Source organism: Ciconia boyciana, chromosome 21 (assembly GCF_034638445.1).
Source record: "Ciconia boyciana chromosome 21, ASM3463844v1, whole genome shotgun sequence".
Classification (NCBI taxonomy): domain Eukaryota; kingdom Metazoa; phylum Chordata; class Aves; order Ciconiiformes; family Ciconiidae; genus Ciconia; species Ciconia boyciana.
Genome location: NC_132954.1, coordinates 3546577 through 3562250, shown reverse-complemented (window position 1 = coordinate 3562250; position 15674 = coordinate 3546577). Strand labels below are relative to the sequence as shown.

Here is a 15674-nt window from a genome sequence, read left to right as displayed (position 1 = left end):
TTGCTGCCTTTCCCTCCTGATCTACAAGCCAAGTGTTTTACAGAGATTATTTGCTGACCTGCCAGAGACCTTGTAATTCTGTGGCACCCCATTTCAAGTGACTTTTAAAGCTGTCGCAGTAAATGGCCATGCAGTTTCTACAGATAGCTCTGCCTGGAGGAAAGCGGAGGTTAATTTTGCTGGTTTTGTGGTTTAGTGGCTAAGCTGTGGATGTGCTGGGAATGAGATGCTTTGGCCTCCAGGCTGGCTGGAGCAAGATAGTAGCAAAGGCTGATGTTGAGTGAGAAATGTTGTATCCGCTGGAGTGCTTGGTGATTGAATTGAACGATCTTATTCCTTGTATTAAGGGATAAGACCTTGTAGGACATGTAATCAATCCTCTAGATAATTCAGGCCGACTCACTGTAAAATAACAAGCGTGGAGTTACTGTGGTTCGGTAAGTAGGGCATGGAGCAGAAGAGTCAGATTTTGAGAGTTTCTAGTTTTCATTTTCAACTTGTTGGACCTTAAATTCACCTTGCTCTCTGGAACATTGCTGCCTGTAAATTCTGTCAAATGATTTTAGTAGCTGATTTTATTGGGGTTGAGGGTAGAAGAGGAGCCTGCCTGAGGTAAGTGAAGGAGAGGTAAGCGGGTTTAGAGTAAATGAAGTGATTTTTGTTATTACTGTTTTTCTTAGTTCACACAGCAGCAGTGTGTCCAGGCTGAATGGCAAACCTGGCTTTTTAAAAACAAAATACTGAATGTTCTCATTAATGCTTCTGCCCCTGTGAGTTGTAAATAGTGTTAGCTGAGCCGTTGGCTGACCAGAGCTGCCTCTCGGCCCCGCTGGGCTGCAGGGCTGGTGCTGATCTGCAGTCCGGTTGCTAACAGTTGCATGTTGTCACTGCTGACGTCACCGCTTTATCTGTTTCTTTCTCATTTGTCTTGAAAAGGAGCTTGTCTCTGATTTCTGAAGGTGTCTTTTGTCTCCTAAAACACTCGAGTGCAAGAAGAAACCAGAGATCTGGTGTGGCTTTTTTACAGGTTGCACCAATCCAGCTGTGATGGGACGAGTGATAACCATGACTTGGTTAGGAAGAATATTGCTCTTCAACCCAGCCTGGTGTTGTCTTGCTTTGTGAAGCATAAATTTTAAGATTTCTAAAGGACTTACCAACTGGGTCATGATAAATTTGTATTCCCATGTATGTTAAAAATATTATTTACAGGGGTTACTAAATTCCACTTATAGATCTGTTTAGCCTGTTGGTACTCAGGCTGTTCTGTTTCTGAGCCGAGCTTTGCAGAATCAGGATCTGCAATGGATCCCGGTGCCTATTAGAGCTTGTCTTAGGGCTGTGTAAGATAAAGCTTTGTACATTGGTGTAACTCTGTACAATTTCAGTGCAGCGTTTCAGTCCTTTTGTCAGTATCTTCCATTTCAGCCTGGAAACCTGCTTTCATCTCGGGTGCGTGGGGCCTCACTGCTGCTAACCTGGGAGGTCGCCGAGCGGTCGCTGGAGAAATCTAGAGATGGAAATAGAAGCAAATTGTGCTAAAGTCATGTAAAGAGGCTAGAATCGGTGCAGAGATCTGTGTCTGAGCACCTCACCTGTGAGACTTCTCTCGTGGGATAGACGCGGGTGCTTGCTGCAAGGTTGTGGCAGATTCCTCTCCCTGCCTTGTGTGGCGACAGGTGGGACTGAGCTTCACCCCTCACGAGGGACCGACGGACCCCTGCACCTCTCCACCCAGCGCTGCAATATGCCCCCAGCGCTTTCCTCCCGTGCTGGCCTGGCGCTGGGGCGGGACGCGGTTTTATCCCGGACTGTGTATCCCCCACACCAGCCCTGAGCTCCCCAAGCCCCCCGCCGGGGAGTGGAGGGGAGCGAGGGCTCAGTGGGGACCCGTTGCCCGCACCGGAGTGCTGCTGCCTGCCGTGGCTTCACCCCCGAGAAGCGGGGAATTGCATGCCTGCAACCCCTGCCATGGCGCTTTCCTGTAAAAGCTGCCTTTCTGTAGGGCAGCCCCCTGCAAGAGCAGGGCCTGGGGTTCCCCCTCTTTTTTTTTTTTTTGGAGGGGGGGGAGCAAAAAGAAACAAACCACGAAGGTGCAGCCATGCAGAGGCTGTGGATAGCGACTTTCACAGGCGGTGAGCCAACAGGACGCCGTGAAGCAGGGGGTGACTCGGCAGCGGGCTGCAGTTGCACCAGGTTAGGGGCAAAATAATAAGGGTGGCCTAATTGGTGTAGCGTGGCCGAACAAAAGCCTCCCCCTGTGCTTGAAAAGGTGGAATTTAATAACTTTCTGTGCTGCATATAAGAATCCCGTAGAAAAACACGGCCCGGTTCTTGTGGTTCTCCCCAGCTCTCTCCCGCGGGCTAGGAAACGGCTCTGTGTACTGTTTGCTTTGTATGTTTTCCCTTTACTTCCCCAGCATGCCTGCAGTAAGGGACTCATTTCCAAGGCTAGGCGAACAGTGAGTCATTGCTTGGCAAGGAAAATAAGTCCCGAAGACTCGGTGGTGATCCTTGCTGGACGGATCTGCTGGTAGCTTTGCTCTCGAAGGATAGATCAACACCTTCTCCCCAGCTCAGGAAGGTAGAGTGAGGCAGATATCTGAGGCTGACCCTCGATCATTGAGAGGACTATAACCAGCCTCTGCGATGATTTTCATTGAAATTCAACCGAAATGTTGAAAAAGCTGGTCCCCACCCCCCTCCCAAGCCCTTTGATCTTAACATTAAATCTTGGAGGCATTAGTGATGAATAGGAAAGTAAACATCGTCCCTTCCCGGAGGGAAGGCAGAAGTTTGTTCTGCTCAAGCATTGTGTGTTGCAGGGGTTAAGTTACATTTTGCTTTGGGGAGAAAAGGAAAAATATCTCAAAGTAATTAACTTAAGATGCTGATGCTAATGAATGGGCGTTCAAAGCTGGGGCTGGTGGGGGGGCTTGATGGGAATCCCCTGTTGAATCAATGACATTAGGGCCTTAGGAGTGATTCTGCAATTATTAGGCTGAAATGATGTTGAACATGAAGTTAATCCTGTTATCTCGCAAATATTGAGCAAACTGCTTGCTCTGGCTAACTCTATAATGGGATTATACTAGTCGGTCTGGCACCCTTGACACTCCCTATCTCAGGGCTTTTTCTTATTTTCTTGTTCAGGATAAAGTATTGATCAGTCTTCCTAGAGTTGATTTTGGGAGGTGGTGTCTGGGGCACTGTTTTCCAGTGGTGCTGGATTTTTTTGAAAAATAAGTTTGATAGCGAGCACCCTCGTGCCTTATGAAGCCATTCACTCCTCCACAGCAAAGATCCCTTGAGCCCATCCCTAAATAAATGTTTAGGAAAAGAATTGAAGAACAAGGACAAGTATAAAAGGAGACTTCCCTTCGTCATGTCTTCCTGGCATCAAGAATCTGCAGTTGCGTGAGTTCCTGTGCCGGAGACTGTTCCCGGGCCATCATATTTGCAGAGTATAATCAGTTCTGGTTTGAAAGTGTAATTTTGCATCCGTGATAGCCTGTAGCAATTGTTCTAAACAAAAGTAACTGGTGGGGTTTTTATAAAAGGTTTGTCTTGAGTTTATTTTTAAGCAGTCTGATAAATTGCAAGGTAACCAATGTCAGGAAAATAGAAGAACCAAAATGATCATGTAGGGAGGAGAGAGAAAAGCCCTAATGCATATTCAGTCACTTGCTGATGTTCATTATAGACATGATTGCTTTCCCGTTGGGCCCGCAGACCTCCAAGTTTTAGTGGCCTGACTTTTGTGCAGGGTTTTTCATGAGCTGAAACTACAGCGTTGTCGCTGCCAGGTCAAGTTATGACCTTGGTTGCAGCAGGGCAAACCGTAGTGACTTACGGTTCTGCAGTTATGGACAGAAATCAGACTACCATGTATCGCATGAGAGGTAAGACCTACACCCTGGTGAGAATTAGAGTTTGAGTTTCAAAATCAGGGAAAACATTTTTTTCTCTACTCTGTAGCCAGAGGTTCAATTAACAATGAAACAGGCCTCTTTCTTTCAGCATCGCTAGAGTAAAGAAGTGATTTCTACAACACCCACTAAATGAGCAGACGTTTTTGTGCCAAACCAGAAATTTCCATAAATATGGGAAAGTTCCATTAAAGGGTCAGTCAGCTTTTAGTTTCCAAGCTTCAATTTTTTTTAAAGGCTGATCTGAATCTTGGTAAAAACTGCAGATTTTTTTGTGAAGTTTTATTCTTTTCTCCTGCCTTGACTGAAGATGAGAATTGCTTTGGAAGCTCCAAGGAGCTCCCTTACAGCAGAAATGGGCTTCAGCGTTGCTAATGGCTTGTGTCTGGGCTGCCTCAAAGAAGGCAGGGAAAGCACATGGGCTGGTGTAGCCAAGGGGCCACCCAGGATTTTGGGCCAGCTGGGGTTTCAGTTTAAGTGCCCAGGGGCCAGCTAGCCCTGCTGTTGATAAGCTCACGGATTTAGATGGCAGTGGCGTAGCCTGTAATTTCAGGGACCCTGGGGAGAGCCCTGGGATGGCATTCTTACAGCAAGGGAGCTAGCGCCTTCTGCAAGCTTGTTTAGATGGGAATCCAGCACAAGAACAAACTCCCTATTTCAAACCTAAAGTGCCTGGGGAAATGGTTTAATGTTGGTTTACACACCCTAAATTTTGTGCACCAATTCAAATGCTTGCTCTACTGTATCCTTGCTATAACTACTGCTTGAAGAATATGCTTACTGGAGCCATGGTTTTCAACTTTTCATTTGTGTCCCTTTGAACAGTGTCTGATAGGAGGCACAGACCCCTGTGAAGTTAATCCAAATGTGCCTGCTTTTCCTGGTGGCTTCTCTTTGGACCCCTTAAAGGTAGTTCTTCCTCATTCTTCCTACAAGCTGAAAACCCCTGAACTTGAGTTTAGGTGCTGCTCAGTCTTGTGTGCTGTGGATCTTGAGGCGGGAACTCTTTGATGGATGCATGGTGGGGAGTTTGTACTGATACTTGCCTGTAAGATCTTCCTCCCTAATCAGCAGCGTTGACCTCTCTGAGCGTTGGGAAGTGCGTTGTAACCTCACGGAGCCATGGGATGTACCATGAAGCTCCGTGGCCACCTAATCTGCCATGTGATCCTTTGATCCGAGCCCCTATCTCAAGGTGTTTAACGTAAGTGTGAGGCTTACAAAGGCTGCCGTGGGCAGGAGCAAGGTGAATCACGCCGCTCTGTCTAGCCCACTGACTTGGGGGTTATCTGCATTGCAAGCGGAGGTAGGACTACAGCTCACATAAGCCTTCCTGGGTTGGCTGTGAGCTTACATACTTGAAATAGTAGTGTGCTATAACTCTTGTGCTGCAAAATTTGTCTGAGAAGGTAAGTAAATATTTGAGTAGCTCACCCTTGCAGGACTCATGGCTGTTACAAGCAGGTGGCTGTTGGCATTTCAGCTGGCTGCTTCAAAGCCAGTCCTGATGGACTGCAGTGGCCGCACTGGGCTACAGTCAAAGCTCTTACTGGCAGAAACGGTCCTCTTTCAGTTTAACCATATCTCCTCTCAGCAGCGGTGCCTGCAGCAATGCTCAGAGGCTGTCTGCAGCCCCATGCTCAACTGTGCCAAGTGTGAGTAGACAGCAGCGTTATTTGATGGTCTCGGAAAGGGTTTTTGGCCACTGTTTCGGTATAGAATAGAATTCTATCTAGTATGATGCTACTTGCTCCTAAACAAGGTCACTGCTGGTGCTCTACAAATGCGGGAGCAAGAGAATTAGGTGAAATTATGTGAAATGAAGATTCTGGGAATGTGTGAAGGGTTGCATCTACAAGAGGGGGAACAACTGAGGGAGAAAAAGCTTCGTACAAGGTTACAATTAGCTGTACCTCCTGAACTGTTGGTGTTATCTCATCTCTTGACATTTCCTTTAATTATATGAAATGGCCTTGACGCTGTAAACAATTGGCATGGCATTGTCCCTGCAGCTTGTGTGAGTCAGTGCGATGCATAAACAGCGCTTGGTTTGGGGGACCTGATCTGTATATGTCTTGGGATGTAAGCTACCTCTTTGCAATTGTCACATCTGCTTTTTGTGCCATATTCTGGGATGGCGCTTAGCGCTGGCGTCTGTCACCGTCTTCTTTTCACAAGAGCTCTTGGTGCTGGCAGAAAACACAGGAGCATCAGGGCAGGGACTGAGATTTCAAGAGGAGCCTCAGGGGGGTTAGATAGGGAGCTCACGTTTTGCTTTCAGCTCCTTTGGGCCTCCATAATTCTCTCCCCAGCGAGCCAGTTCAAAAGGGGTAAGGAAGGGGATGATTCACAACACAAAACCAAGCATTGCTTTAATTACGCTAGCAGCGATCTTTTACTTAGCATGCTTCAATCTTAAGCCTCGCTGCTGCTTGGAGACACCTTGGTGGTTGAGCAATAGTAAATATTTGGAGAGTTGAGGTTGAGGTTCACTCGCTGTCTTGCTGATGGTTCTTGCCTGGGTGTGACCCGTGGTCTGGATGTGCCACTGTTTAGGGTGGTCCACGGTAGATCTATGAAACATATTTGGCTGGATGAACTTCCTAAGCATTATCTTGTTCCTTAAATAGAGAATAAAGCTTGTATCAACATGAATCACAAAGTTGATAAACTGGAATGGTTCCTCTTGGAGCTGTCTTCTCATATTGGGCAAATATTTATCCACATTGTTTCAAAAGGCATATTTGTGCAAGAGATGGAGGTCAAACCTGTAATTACCTGTTAGATTCTCTCTGGTAGAAATGGCTTGTAAAAACACAGTGCGCTTGAAAGGAAGCTTTTAAACCTGATGTTTGTGTGTGAATCTAAAGTCGTGGTTAAAAAATTCAAATTTTATGAGTTTTCAGTTGCATGGGTGCGAAAAGTATTTTTCTTGCCAAATTTAAGTGCCTTAAGCCAAATCTATCTGCTGTTCCTTTTAATTTCTAAACTGTGGCAGGGAATTTGTGTTTCTCTTCCAAACGTATCTGCTTGAGATGATCAGAAGCTGAGATTGTGTGCCAAACTTGCCTTGCATTTTAATAAGGCGTTTCTAGCCTAGTCAATAATTAAAGCAGAGCAGGTGCGGTGGGGAAGTTGGGTGTTCCCCAAAAGCTAAACCAAGGCGCTTTTGTAAGTGAAGGATGGTAGGATGCCCTGGCAGTGGCTGGCTTTGTGCAGTAATTTGGAAAAAATGTAACTTCAGACTGAAGAGCTCTAGGTGTTGAAGGATAATGTGGCTTATTGGTGTGGCGTGCCTGCAATGAGCCCTTTGGGGTGGCAGAGGAAATACTAAAATGTTTTGCTGCAGTTTCATCTTCGGATATGAAGAGCGAGTGCACTTGCTGAGATTTTTTGTGAAATGTTAAAAAGAGGAAGCGATACTTTTACAGAGAAATCTTGCTGCGTTTTTTTTCAGCTAGCATGTGGGCAGAGAGGCTTTCAGCTCAAGGCATAGTTTGTCATCTTGAAGGACTAGATGTAGGAAGAGAAATTTGGGATCATGAGCCTTTTAATGAATCAGAGCAGGGATACTAGCCTGTGGACCTTGACCTATACATTGCAGACTAGCTTCTAGAGTTAAATATAGTGCTACCTCTGAGGGTTAATTTCAATTTAATCTTATTTTAGAGCTTTAATATTTACTGCTATTTTTGCTGTTAATTTGCAGTCTCCAGTGTAGTGCTTAACAGAGCTTGTCCCATCAGTTTTATAGGTGGCATAGATGGACTTCCCTCTTTGCCAAAGGACTCGGTTATTTTGAATCTGTATAAAGCTGTAAAATCTTAGGTTTGTCCACTAAGGTAGTTAACCCAGAGGATGTGACTGTCTACCATGTCTGTACTGCAGCCGCTCGCTTAGGAAGAGCACTGTATGCTTGTGCTGTGCCAGTCCTAAGAGCACGTGCTGGGTAGTGATTTGAAAGGAGAGGGATATCTTTTTGATTTGTGCTGAAGCTCTGCTAGTTTTGTCATTCTTTATCTCCGGTGTTTTGCAACGGGAAGCTTTAGGTGATGTTAGTTTATAGGTTCTTCTCTGAGTGTCTTAGTTTTTGCTGAGAGAGAGTTAAGCTAAATGCCCTGCCTGTTTCTTCCCTAAACAATGGAATAATTAATGTAATTTTCTTCTCCATATTTTTGCTTAATGTGTTCTTAATAATATAGCTGGAAGTGGCAGATGGGTATCCTGCCTCCGAGTGCTTCACTGTTGGGAATATGCTGATGCTTTGCTGATGCCTGATGCTTTGCTGGAATGTGTCCTATATCTGTGCTTCCTTTGGCTTCTGACCAGTGTTTCTTTTAACGCTGCTTCAAGGTGCTCCAAAAAGTAGTTTGTCAGCTTTGGAGGTTCCCTTGCCTCAAGATGGCATAGCCATGAATCACCGCGGTGATCAAGTTAGCCAAGATGTGACTGAATCTTTAATTTTGTCGGGATTACATTCCTTAGCGTTCCCTCACTAATAAACAAGAAAATATTTAGCATATGTTGTAATTATCTTCAATGTCTCCTCACCATTCACTATGATACGTTTTCAGTACTGGCTAAAATGTGCTCTCATTGAAAGTTGCACTTCCTCTGCTGGAAAACAAGGCTGGGGGATATTTTAACCTTAAGCTCCTCTTGGCCCCAAGACCTCCTATGCAATTTTCTTTAACCCAGTCCTTGTGACAATTAAGCGATTCCTTGTGTTCCAGCCACCCGCTGCGATCACGAGGCTTTCCAGGAGCATGTCCTCAGCTTTATTTTCCCTTCCTAAACGTGAGGCTGAATGTGCTGTCAGTCAGCTCGTTGGCAGAGGCTGCTGCTGAACCCAGAGCAGTGTTCTTCCTCCAGCTGTGCTCCATCCCGATCAACATCTGGGCTGCTGTAGGACATGGGTTGCTCACCTTCCCCATCACCAGCACGTACATGGTGGCACCAAGACAGTCCCTGGTGTGCTAGATCCGCTGCCCTTTGCTTTCTGAGATCGAGCAGCCGGTATCGCCATGCTGACTATTTGGTGGGGACAAGGGGACTGGAATGCTCTGGGAAATAGGAGTTTCCCTCTTGGAAATGTCACAGGAAGCATGGAGGAAATCATGTGGTTTAGGAGCGGTTACCTCACTTTTCTGTCTCACCCGAACCAGCGCCCTTTCATCAAAGTGTACAGAACCTAAACAATGTGATGCCAGCTGGCTTATAAATAAACCATTTTCCATTTCCACACTGGGTATCGGGCTGACTTTTAATACCATGTGAGGAGAAAGGAAGAACGTCATGTTGTGTTGGCTCGTGACCTTTCAGATTGACTACCCAGCTTCCTACCCACTTGCTTCCCCTTGGTCTGCTGTTGTAGTTAATAACTCTTCCACATGCTCTGTTTCGGAGCACAGCCCAGAAATGGTCATCTTTGTAGGTAGCCAGAGCTGTTATGTATATATAATTTTTTTTTTTTCATATTCTCCTTGTTCTGCCAAAGCTGCTGAGAATTGCTAGCAAACAGATTGTGGTGAAAAGCATCCAGAGTTGTGGTGCTGCCACTCTTACTTCTCCCTGCCAATCCTCCCGGTAAAATGGTACCGTGGGCCTGTGTTAGTATTTCAGATGGGTGCATCTCCAGCAAGGAAAGAGCCTTAAACATCCTGTTGCTGCTGTTGACTCTTTTGCTGATGGGCAAAGGAAAACGCCCAGTATCACTGGTTTTAAATAGACAGCTCCGTCTACATGGATGGGATCATGCGAGAGTCCTTTTTAATGCTCCTGTGGCTGAATCATGGAACGTAAATGTCTGAGTCACTGCAGATGAATGCGGTGTTTCACGTTGGTGTGAACTGAAATGTGAACAACAGTGGCTTTATTAGAGGACCTAATATTTGTGCTCATTATGGGTTTCATTAGATTTTAAAGTGAAACAATATAGAAGAGTTCCTTTTACAATGTATATAAACAGACTATTAACATTTGAATGCCGGGTTTTTAATGGAATGCTGGTCTGGATGGAGAGGAAATGAAACTTCAGAGGAAAGCCATGTACCCCACTTCTTGGGCATTTGCTGCCCGTAACCGGTTGTCTTGCCATTTTGTTTTAGCCATCTGACTCTCCTGAAATCCTGAATAATTTTCATGTAACTGGGATTTCTTGGTTACTCCATTTTTAGAAGAAAATACTGAAGGGACTATCAACCATATCCCTTTCTGCTTTCCTGTAGAAAGCTCTGTGCTATTCCGAGCTCTTCCTTCTCATAAAGGTCACCTGTCCCTGAGGAGTAAAGGCTTCACTCTGGTTTCTTCTGGTTGCTGCTATGTCAGATGGCCCTTCTGCATTATTGTGGGAATTTTGTACATTTGTTACTTGTCCTTGCTTGAAATGTGGATTTTCCTTTTATCTGGATGCGCAGTTGGATGCGGGCTGAGGTTTTGTCTCCTTACTGCTGTTGGTAGAGCTGAAGCAACCTTACTAGACGGGGTGCTGAACCCCAAGCGTCGGTGCTCTGTGCTCTTCACGTGCTGCTGGCAGGCAACTCGGGCAGGTTGCTTTGTCCCATATTTTTCTGCAGCTGTGAACCAAAGCACTGTGGATGCAAAGGATTACTTAAGAGCACAGGAAGTATGGCTGCTCTTATGCTCTGTCCTTGGGCTAGAGTTGAGACAGGAACCTTTCTTTGCGTTGTGTCTGCTGGTGCAGAATTTTTACCTTTCCTTCCAGAGCTGGAAGTGAAGGATGGACTGGCAGATTTTTCTGGCCAGGAGTCCACCTTGAAAATGATGTCGTCGGTGTTACTTTTGGTTTGGATTTCTGCTGTTCTCTGCCCTTTGTCATCCCTTTTCTGGTGGGGTTTTTGTTCTTTCTGCCCCAAAGAGGAGAGGGTTGCGGCTGATGCTCCTAAAGGATGTTTGAAGTCCAAACCCAGTTGCAATTTGAAATGCAGATTTGTGTCTCTTTGTTCCTTGAGCACCACAGCTCTGAATTTTGGAAGCAAATATTAATGCTGCTGGTACAAACTTTATTACAAGTGCTTTTGCCAAATAGTCTTGTTACTCTCTTTGTGATGGTTTGTAAGGGCTGATCAACGGTACAGAAATGTGAAAGGGCTTTATTGCATGATTGTCTTTTCACAGCCTAGTGAGTTACTGTGTGGCACCAGAGCCTGAGTAACTGTCGTGCATGCTCTTGGACTGCATCTGCTGTGAATTTAAATGTATTAGTTTAAATCTCTTTCATTGAAATTTAAGCTAATGTTTCATGTTTTACTAATGTAGAAATAATGGGTCAGGCATATGATTGTGCTGCTGTGCTTTAACAACCTACCATGTGTCATCTGTTCTGCAGCAGAGCTCTGTGTGCACTCTTAACTCACAGCAAATGCAATATAAAATGCAATGGCTTTTATCTCCTTGGAAGTCAGGCAAGTCTAGATGCAGTGTTTAGCGTTCTGTAGCGTTCCCAGATGCAGGGAGATTTTTTCCAGACCTCCTTCCAAGCTGGACAGCTGATTTACAGACTTGGAGAAGTCTTCCAGCCTCTATCTCTGAACTTTGTGGGTCCCTGCCAGATGGCAGCGTATTTAAATGGCTTTAAAATGCCTTTTTCTTTGTTTCAAAGCAAAGAGTCTTAAATGAGGTGGAGCATGCCTGTGAATCAGTATGTTAATTGCCCGCAATGAAAATCAAAAGTACTTGGAAGACTGACTGCTGTGGCTGACCAGACAGAAACACAGGCTGCTCTTCCGAGCAGAGATGTCTGGTGGTGGGAGGCTGAGAAGAGCAGCGCTCTCAGGAACGTCCATATGTTCTGCGCGAGGGAGGACAGTGCTATTTGCTCCTCCGCCTCCACGTGTCTGCTGATCCCTTGCTCCTCCACCTGCTCCTGCCGCCGTGCTCTTGCTGTCCATGGGGATGGTGGTCATCTGCTCAGCAGGCAGCGGTTAAGGGCAAGCGGGGTGCTGGGGCAGGTGGAGAAGGTGCAGAGGTGTCCTGCTTCCTCCCGTGTTTTTACAGCTGTGCTTCGGGAGAGAGGAATGGATTTGCAGAGTTGTCCGATGGCATGTCTAGTATGTTAGTGGAGGAGCCAAGAGCATCAACGTCTTCCAGGTGTGTTTGTGGCTTAGGTGGAGTTTTATTAGATTTCAGAACTACCCCCTTCCCTTTTCTGGGGTGTTGGCTGCAAAACTGCCTCCCACCGCAACATGCGGTTGTGAACGGTGATCTCTGCCGCTGTGAAGCGGGCATTCGCTTTGGGTGTCTGTTCTGACTAATGTGCAGCATTGATTGTTCCCAGCTGCACCAGCCCAAATTGACAATCTTGGATTTTGTTGTTTCTCAGAATAGAAGATTTTTACTATTGGGTAAATTACTGCAGTAGGGAGCTTGTCCTGAACTCTTCCTGGCTGCCTGAGTAATACTCAGCGATACTGAAGTACTGCGGCTGCTGGCCTGACGCGGACAGGGACCTTGAGGGCTGTAGCAAATCTTGGTGTGTTTGAAACGGCTTTTTCCTACAGCCCTTCCTACAGTGGAGAGAACAAACCTGGATGTGTCAGATGGATTCAAGTTCCTGATTAGTCACTGGTGTGATGCTGCAGCAAATTCCTGTATGTTTTTGAAAATTGTTTTTCCTTTTCCCTTGAGTTCAGATTAAGGTTCTGGATGTTTAAAGGTTTTCCCACTCCTCTGTGGTGTGGTGCACAGGGGTTGGAAATGATCTGTAGGCTCACTGAAGTCCTAACACAAATGTTGATGAAAAATTAAAGAATCCAAGTGGACATATTTAAACTCTGGAGATCTTTCTTATTGTGATGCAAATGTTGAAGAGGATATTTGTTACCTTAACCATCAAGATGTGATACATGAAATAAAAAATAAACTCTAACTTTCCTTGGTAAATTTAAATTTTCCATTGTTAAATTCTAATTAAACGAGAAGACACGCTGCCTGTTCCTACCTTCTTCCTGGTAACTTTAGTGGAGAGGGGAATTGCTATGAAATTGTATTTTTATTATATGTCTGGCTAGATGCATATCAGCTCAGGCACTCTTTTTGAAATTCCCTTTACTCTCGGAATAGTGCAGCTCCTACAGCAGTTAGAGTACCACGCTTTCTCATTCTTCACCGCCTTGGTTTGTATTTTGCAGGCTCAGGTACCTCTTTGATCCCGTTTGGGAGGTGAAACCCCTCTGTGCATTGGCGTGCGTGGTTTCTCCAAGCCCTTCCTTGAGCAAAGCACCCCGGTTTCCCTCTCTCCTCGCTCCCAGCTTTTCTCTCTTCTTGCTAAACTTGATGCGAGGAAGGAGCGAGGGGTGTTGATGATTTGGATTATGCAGCTAAGTGGCTGGAGCGTGGCTGGCTGTCTCCTCCCCTTCCTGAGCTTCGGCCCTAGCCAGCTCGGCTCTGGAATGACAGGCATTCCTGCGTGAAGGGAGCTGGCACGGACACCTATTTATGAGAATCAAGTGTCCTGCCATGGGGTACCGGGAGAACAGGACCTGCGCTGGACCGTGGGACGGCCGTGCCGTTGACTAAGAGTTGGCAGCTGCCTCGCTTGCCAGGCTCTTTCCCAGTCCGAAGTGTGGATTTATCATTTTAAAGGAGTAAAGTGTTCTCTCAGGGTAGACTTTTTTTCTCTCTCCCCCTCCCGCCTCCTCCCGGAGAGCTGCTTGGAAAAGAATCTAATGGGGCAGCCGCACTTCTCGAGACCGGTAAATCCAGCTGCTTTTGGTGAGTAATGGAGGGCAAGGGAGACGGAGGAAACTTTGGGGCTGCGGCAGGGCAGGATTGCAGGTGAAACGGGGGAGTTGGGAGGAGTGGAATGCGGGGCTTGTGTAACCTGTGCCCGGCTTGGGAGCTGGGAAAAGAAACCAGAGAAATAACTCCATTTCCTTCCTTTCTCTTACTCATGTCACATGCAATCGCTGTGCAACACGTTCTGCGGATCTTCGGACAGGCTCCGAGCTGTAGTTTTTAGGGATAGCCTCTGTCTTGCATGGCCAGGTTCAGGGACACTAGCTTTGCAAAGCACTTGGACAGCAGTAAAATTCACCTGAGTCAGGTAGGAGCCAGCCTCGATAGTCTGCCTGGATCAAAGCTGCCCAGAATTGCCTCCTTGTGTGTGATGACACCCAGCTTTTTGGGGCAGCTGTAGTAGTTTTGGGGGGAGAAGGGGCTCAGCAGTCATCTTCCTGCTTGTTTTCTCTCTCTCTACTCTGCGAGGTGTCTGAGTAACTGGCAGGCTGTAGGAAACACAACCTTGCTTTAAGTCCTGGAAGTAGCACTGCTTCCAGAACACTGTGTGTAGGTCAGTGTTATTTCCAGGTCTCTGTCTTAGGTGCTGTTCCCAGCGCTGGGACTGCAATGCACTGACTATAAGAGGAGACTTTACACATCGTGCTGTTTCCTTTTATCTCACACTGACTCGCTGTCAGCTGTCTGGGCTGAGTTGCTTACTCTCATCTGTAAAGTGGCATGATCTGATTTTTAGAGAAACACTTGACATTTGCACATGGAGAGCTCCCTGAGATACAGATTATTTCTTTCATTCTTTTTCACTTCTACAACTTTGAACCTACCAAGTATTTTTAGGGCTCAGATTAAACCACTGATTCTCTCTTCCCCGCCCCCAGTTCAATCCAGCTAGTCTTCAAGAGCTGCTAAAAATAAGTGGTATTGAGAGAGTGGAAGGGAGAAGTAAAACTTCAGTCTTCTTTGTATTGTCGATGGAGATTAACAGCATCTTCTCCTTGGATTTAGGCACTGTTAGAAGCCGACCTGTTCAGTCTTGGGCTCTTTCTCTCATCAAGCACCAGAGACGGTGGTAATTTTCAGGGGAGTGGGCTCACTTGGTGTAATGACATTGTCCTTTGGCGGAGACTGGAGGCCAGCAGACCTGATGTTTCCACAAATGGTCATTTGTTATCTGAAGTCTTTTTTTCATGGCACAGCTTGCATAGTTCCTACTGAATAAACTGTGAACTTGAAGAGATGGTTCTTGCATTAACTTTGGCAGGATGCTGTTGAAAAGAAAAGTCTTGTGAAGATTATGGTGATTAGAAACGTACAAAAGACAGGGAAGCCGAGGGCTGGGACTATTTGAGGCTGTTTGTGACCACAGTTTTTTATGCTTTAAGGTCAGGATTCATGTCTTCCCTGGACCATTCAGGAAATGCACATGAAGTTTTTAAAGCTGTTCTAGGAAGCTAGAAACATTTACCTGAAGTGCTTTTTTGATACTTTAACCTTAACGGCATTTCCCTCAGAAGAGTCTTTGTTTGCTTTTTGAGTTGTAGCTGTTTGCTTGAAAGCTTTTTGGATTCTTAACTGCTCCGTCCGGCACAACAAAGCTGAAGACAAGAGAGCTGAATTATTCTCCAGCCTGTGCATCAACACTGTTTTGGCAACGGGAGGGTTTGTTGCAGTCCCACAGTGTGAGCCAGCGAGGATCCTGCCCAGGCTCAGCGTTGCGAGGCAGTTGGTCCCACTGTCGCCTTAGGTCCAGGCTGTACTGCAGAACATGCTGCTGAGGGTGCGGTGACGTTAGGTGTGCCACGAGCAGCCGCATTCTCGGCAAAAGTTCCTGATGCACCTTTTGGGCTTGTGATAGCAGAATTTCAGGTGCATGTGTAACTTAGGAAAACGGAGGTGATTAAGCAAAAGTATTCGGAGTTGCTGTGGCATTGAAGTGCCTAATTTGTCTGAGTGCTTTTTAGCTCTCAGCTAAGGGTTTACACTGTCTTT

General features: G+C 46.1%; 1 protein-coding gene across 9 annotated transcripts in view; it reads left to right on the top strand.

Annotated features, from left to right (window-relative positions):
• Nucleotides 1–15674, top strand: part of PHACTR4 (phosphatase and actin regulator 4) — a 68043-nt gene that overhangs the window by 31505 nt on the left and 20864 nt on the right. The window contains exon 1 of one of the 9 annotated variants that reach the window (XM_072884926.1): nucleotides 4817–4838. The exons of 7 other annotated variants lie outside the window; for them this stretch is intronic. Coding sequence is in view for 1 of the 2 variants with exons in the window: in XM_072884918.1 (XP_072741019.1) it covers nucleotides 13616–13661 (46 nt within the window). In the remaining variant the exon portion in view is untranslated. Of the gene's footprint in view, nucleotides 1–4816; nucleotides 4839–13356; nucleotides 13662–15674 lie in introns of those variants that run through there. One more of the 9 variants, XM_072884918.1, reaches the window with a different exon arrangement.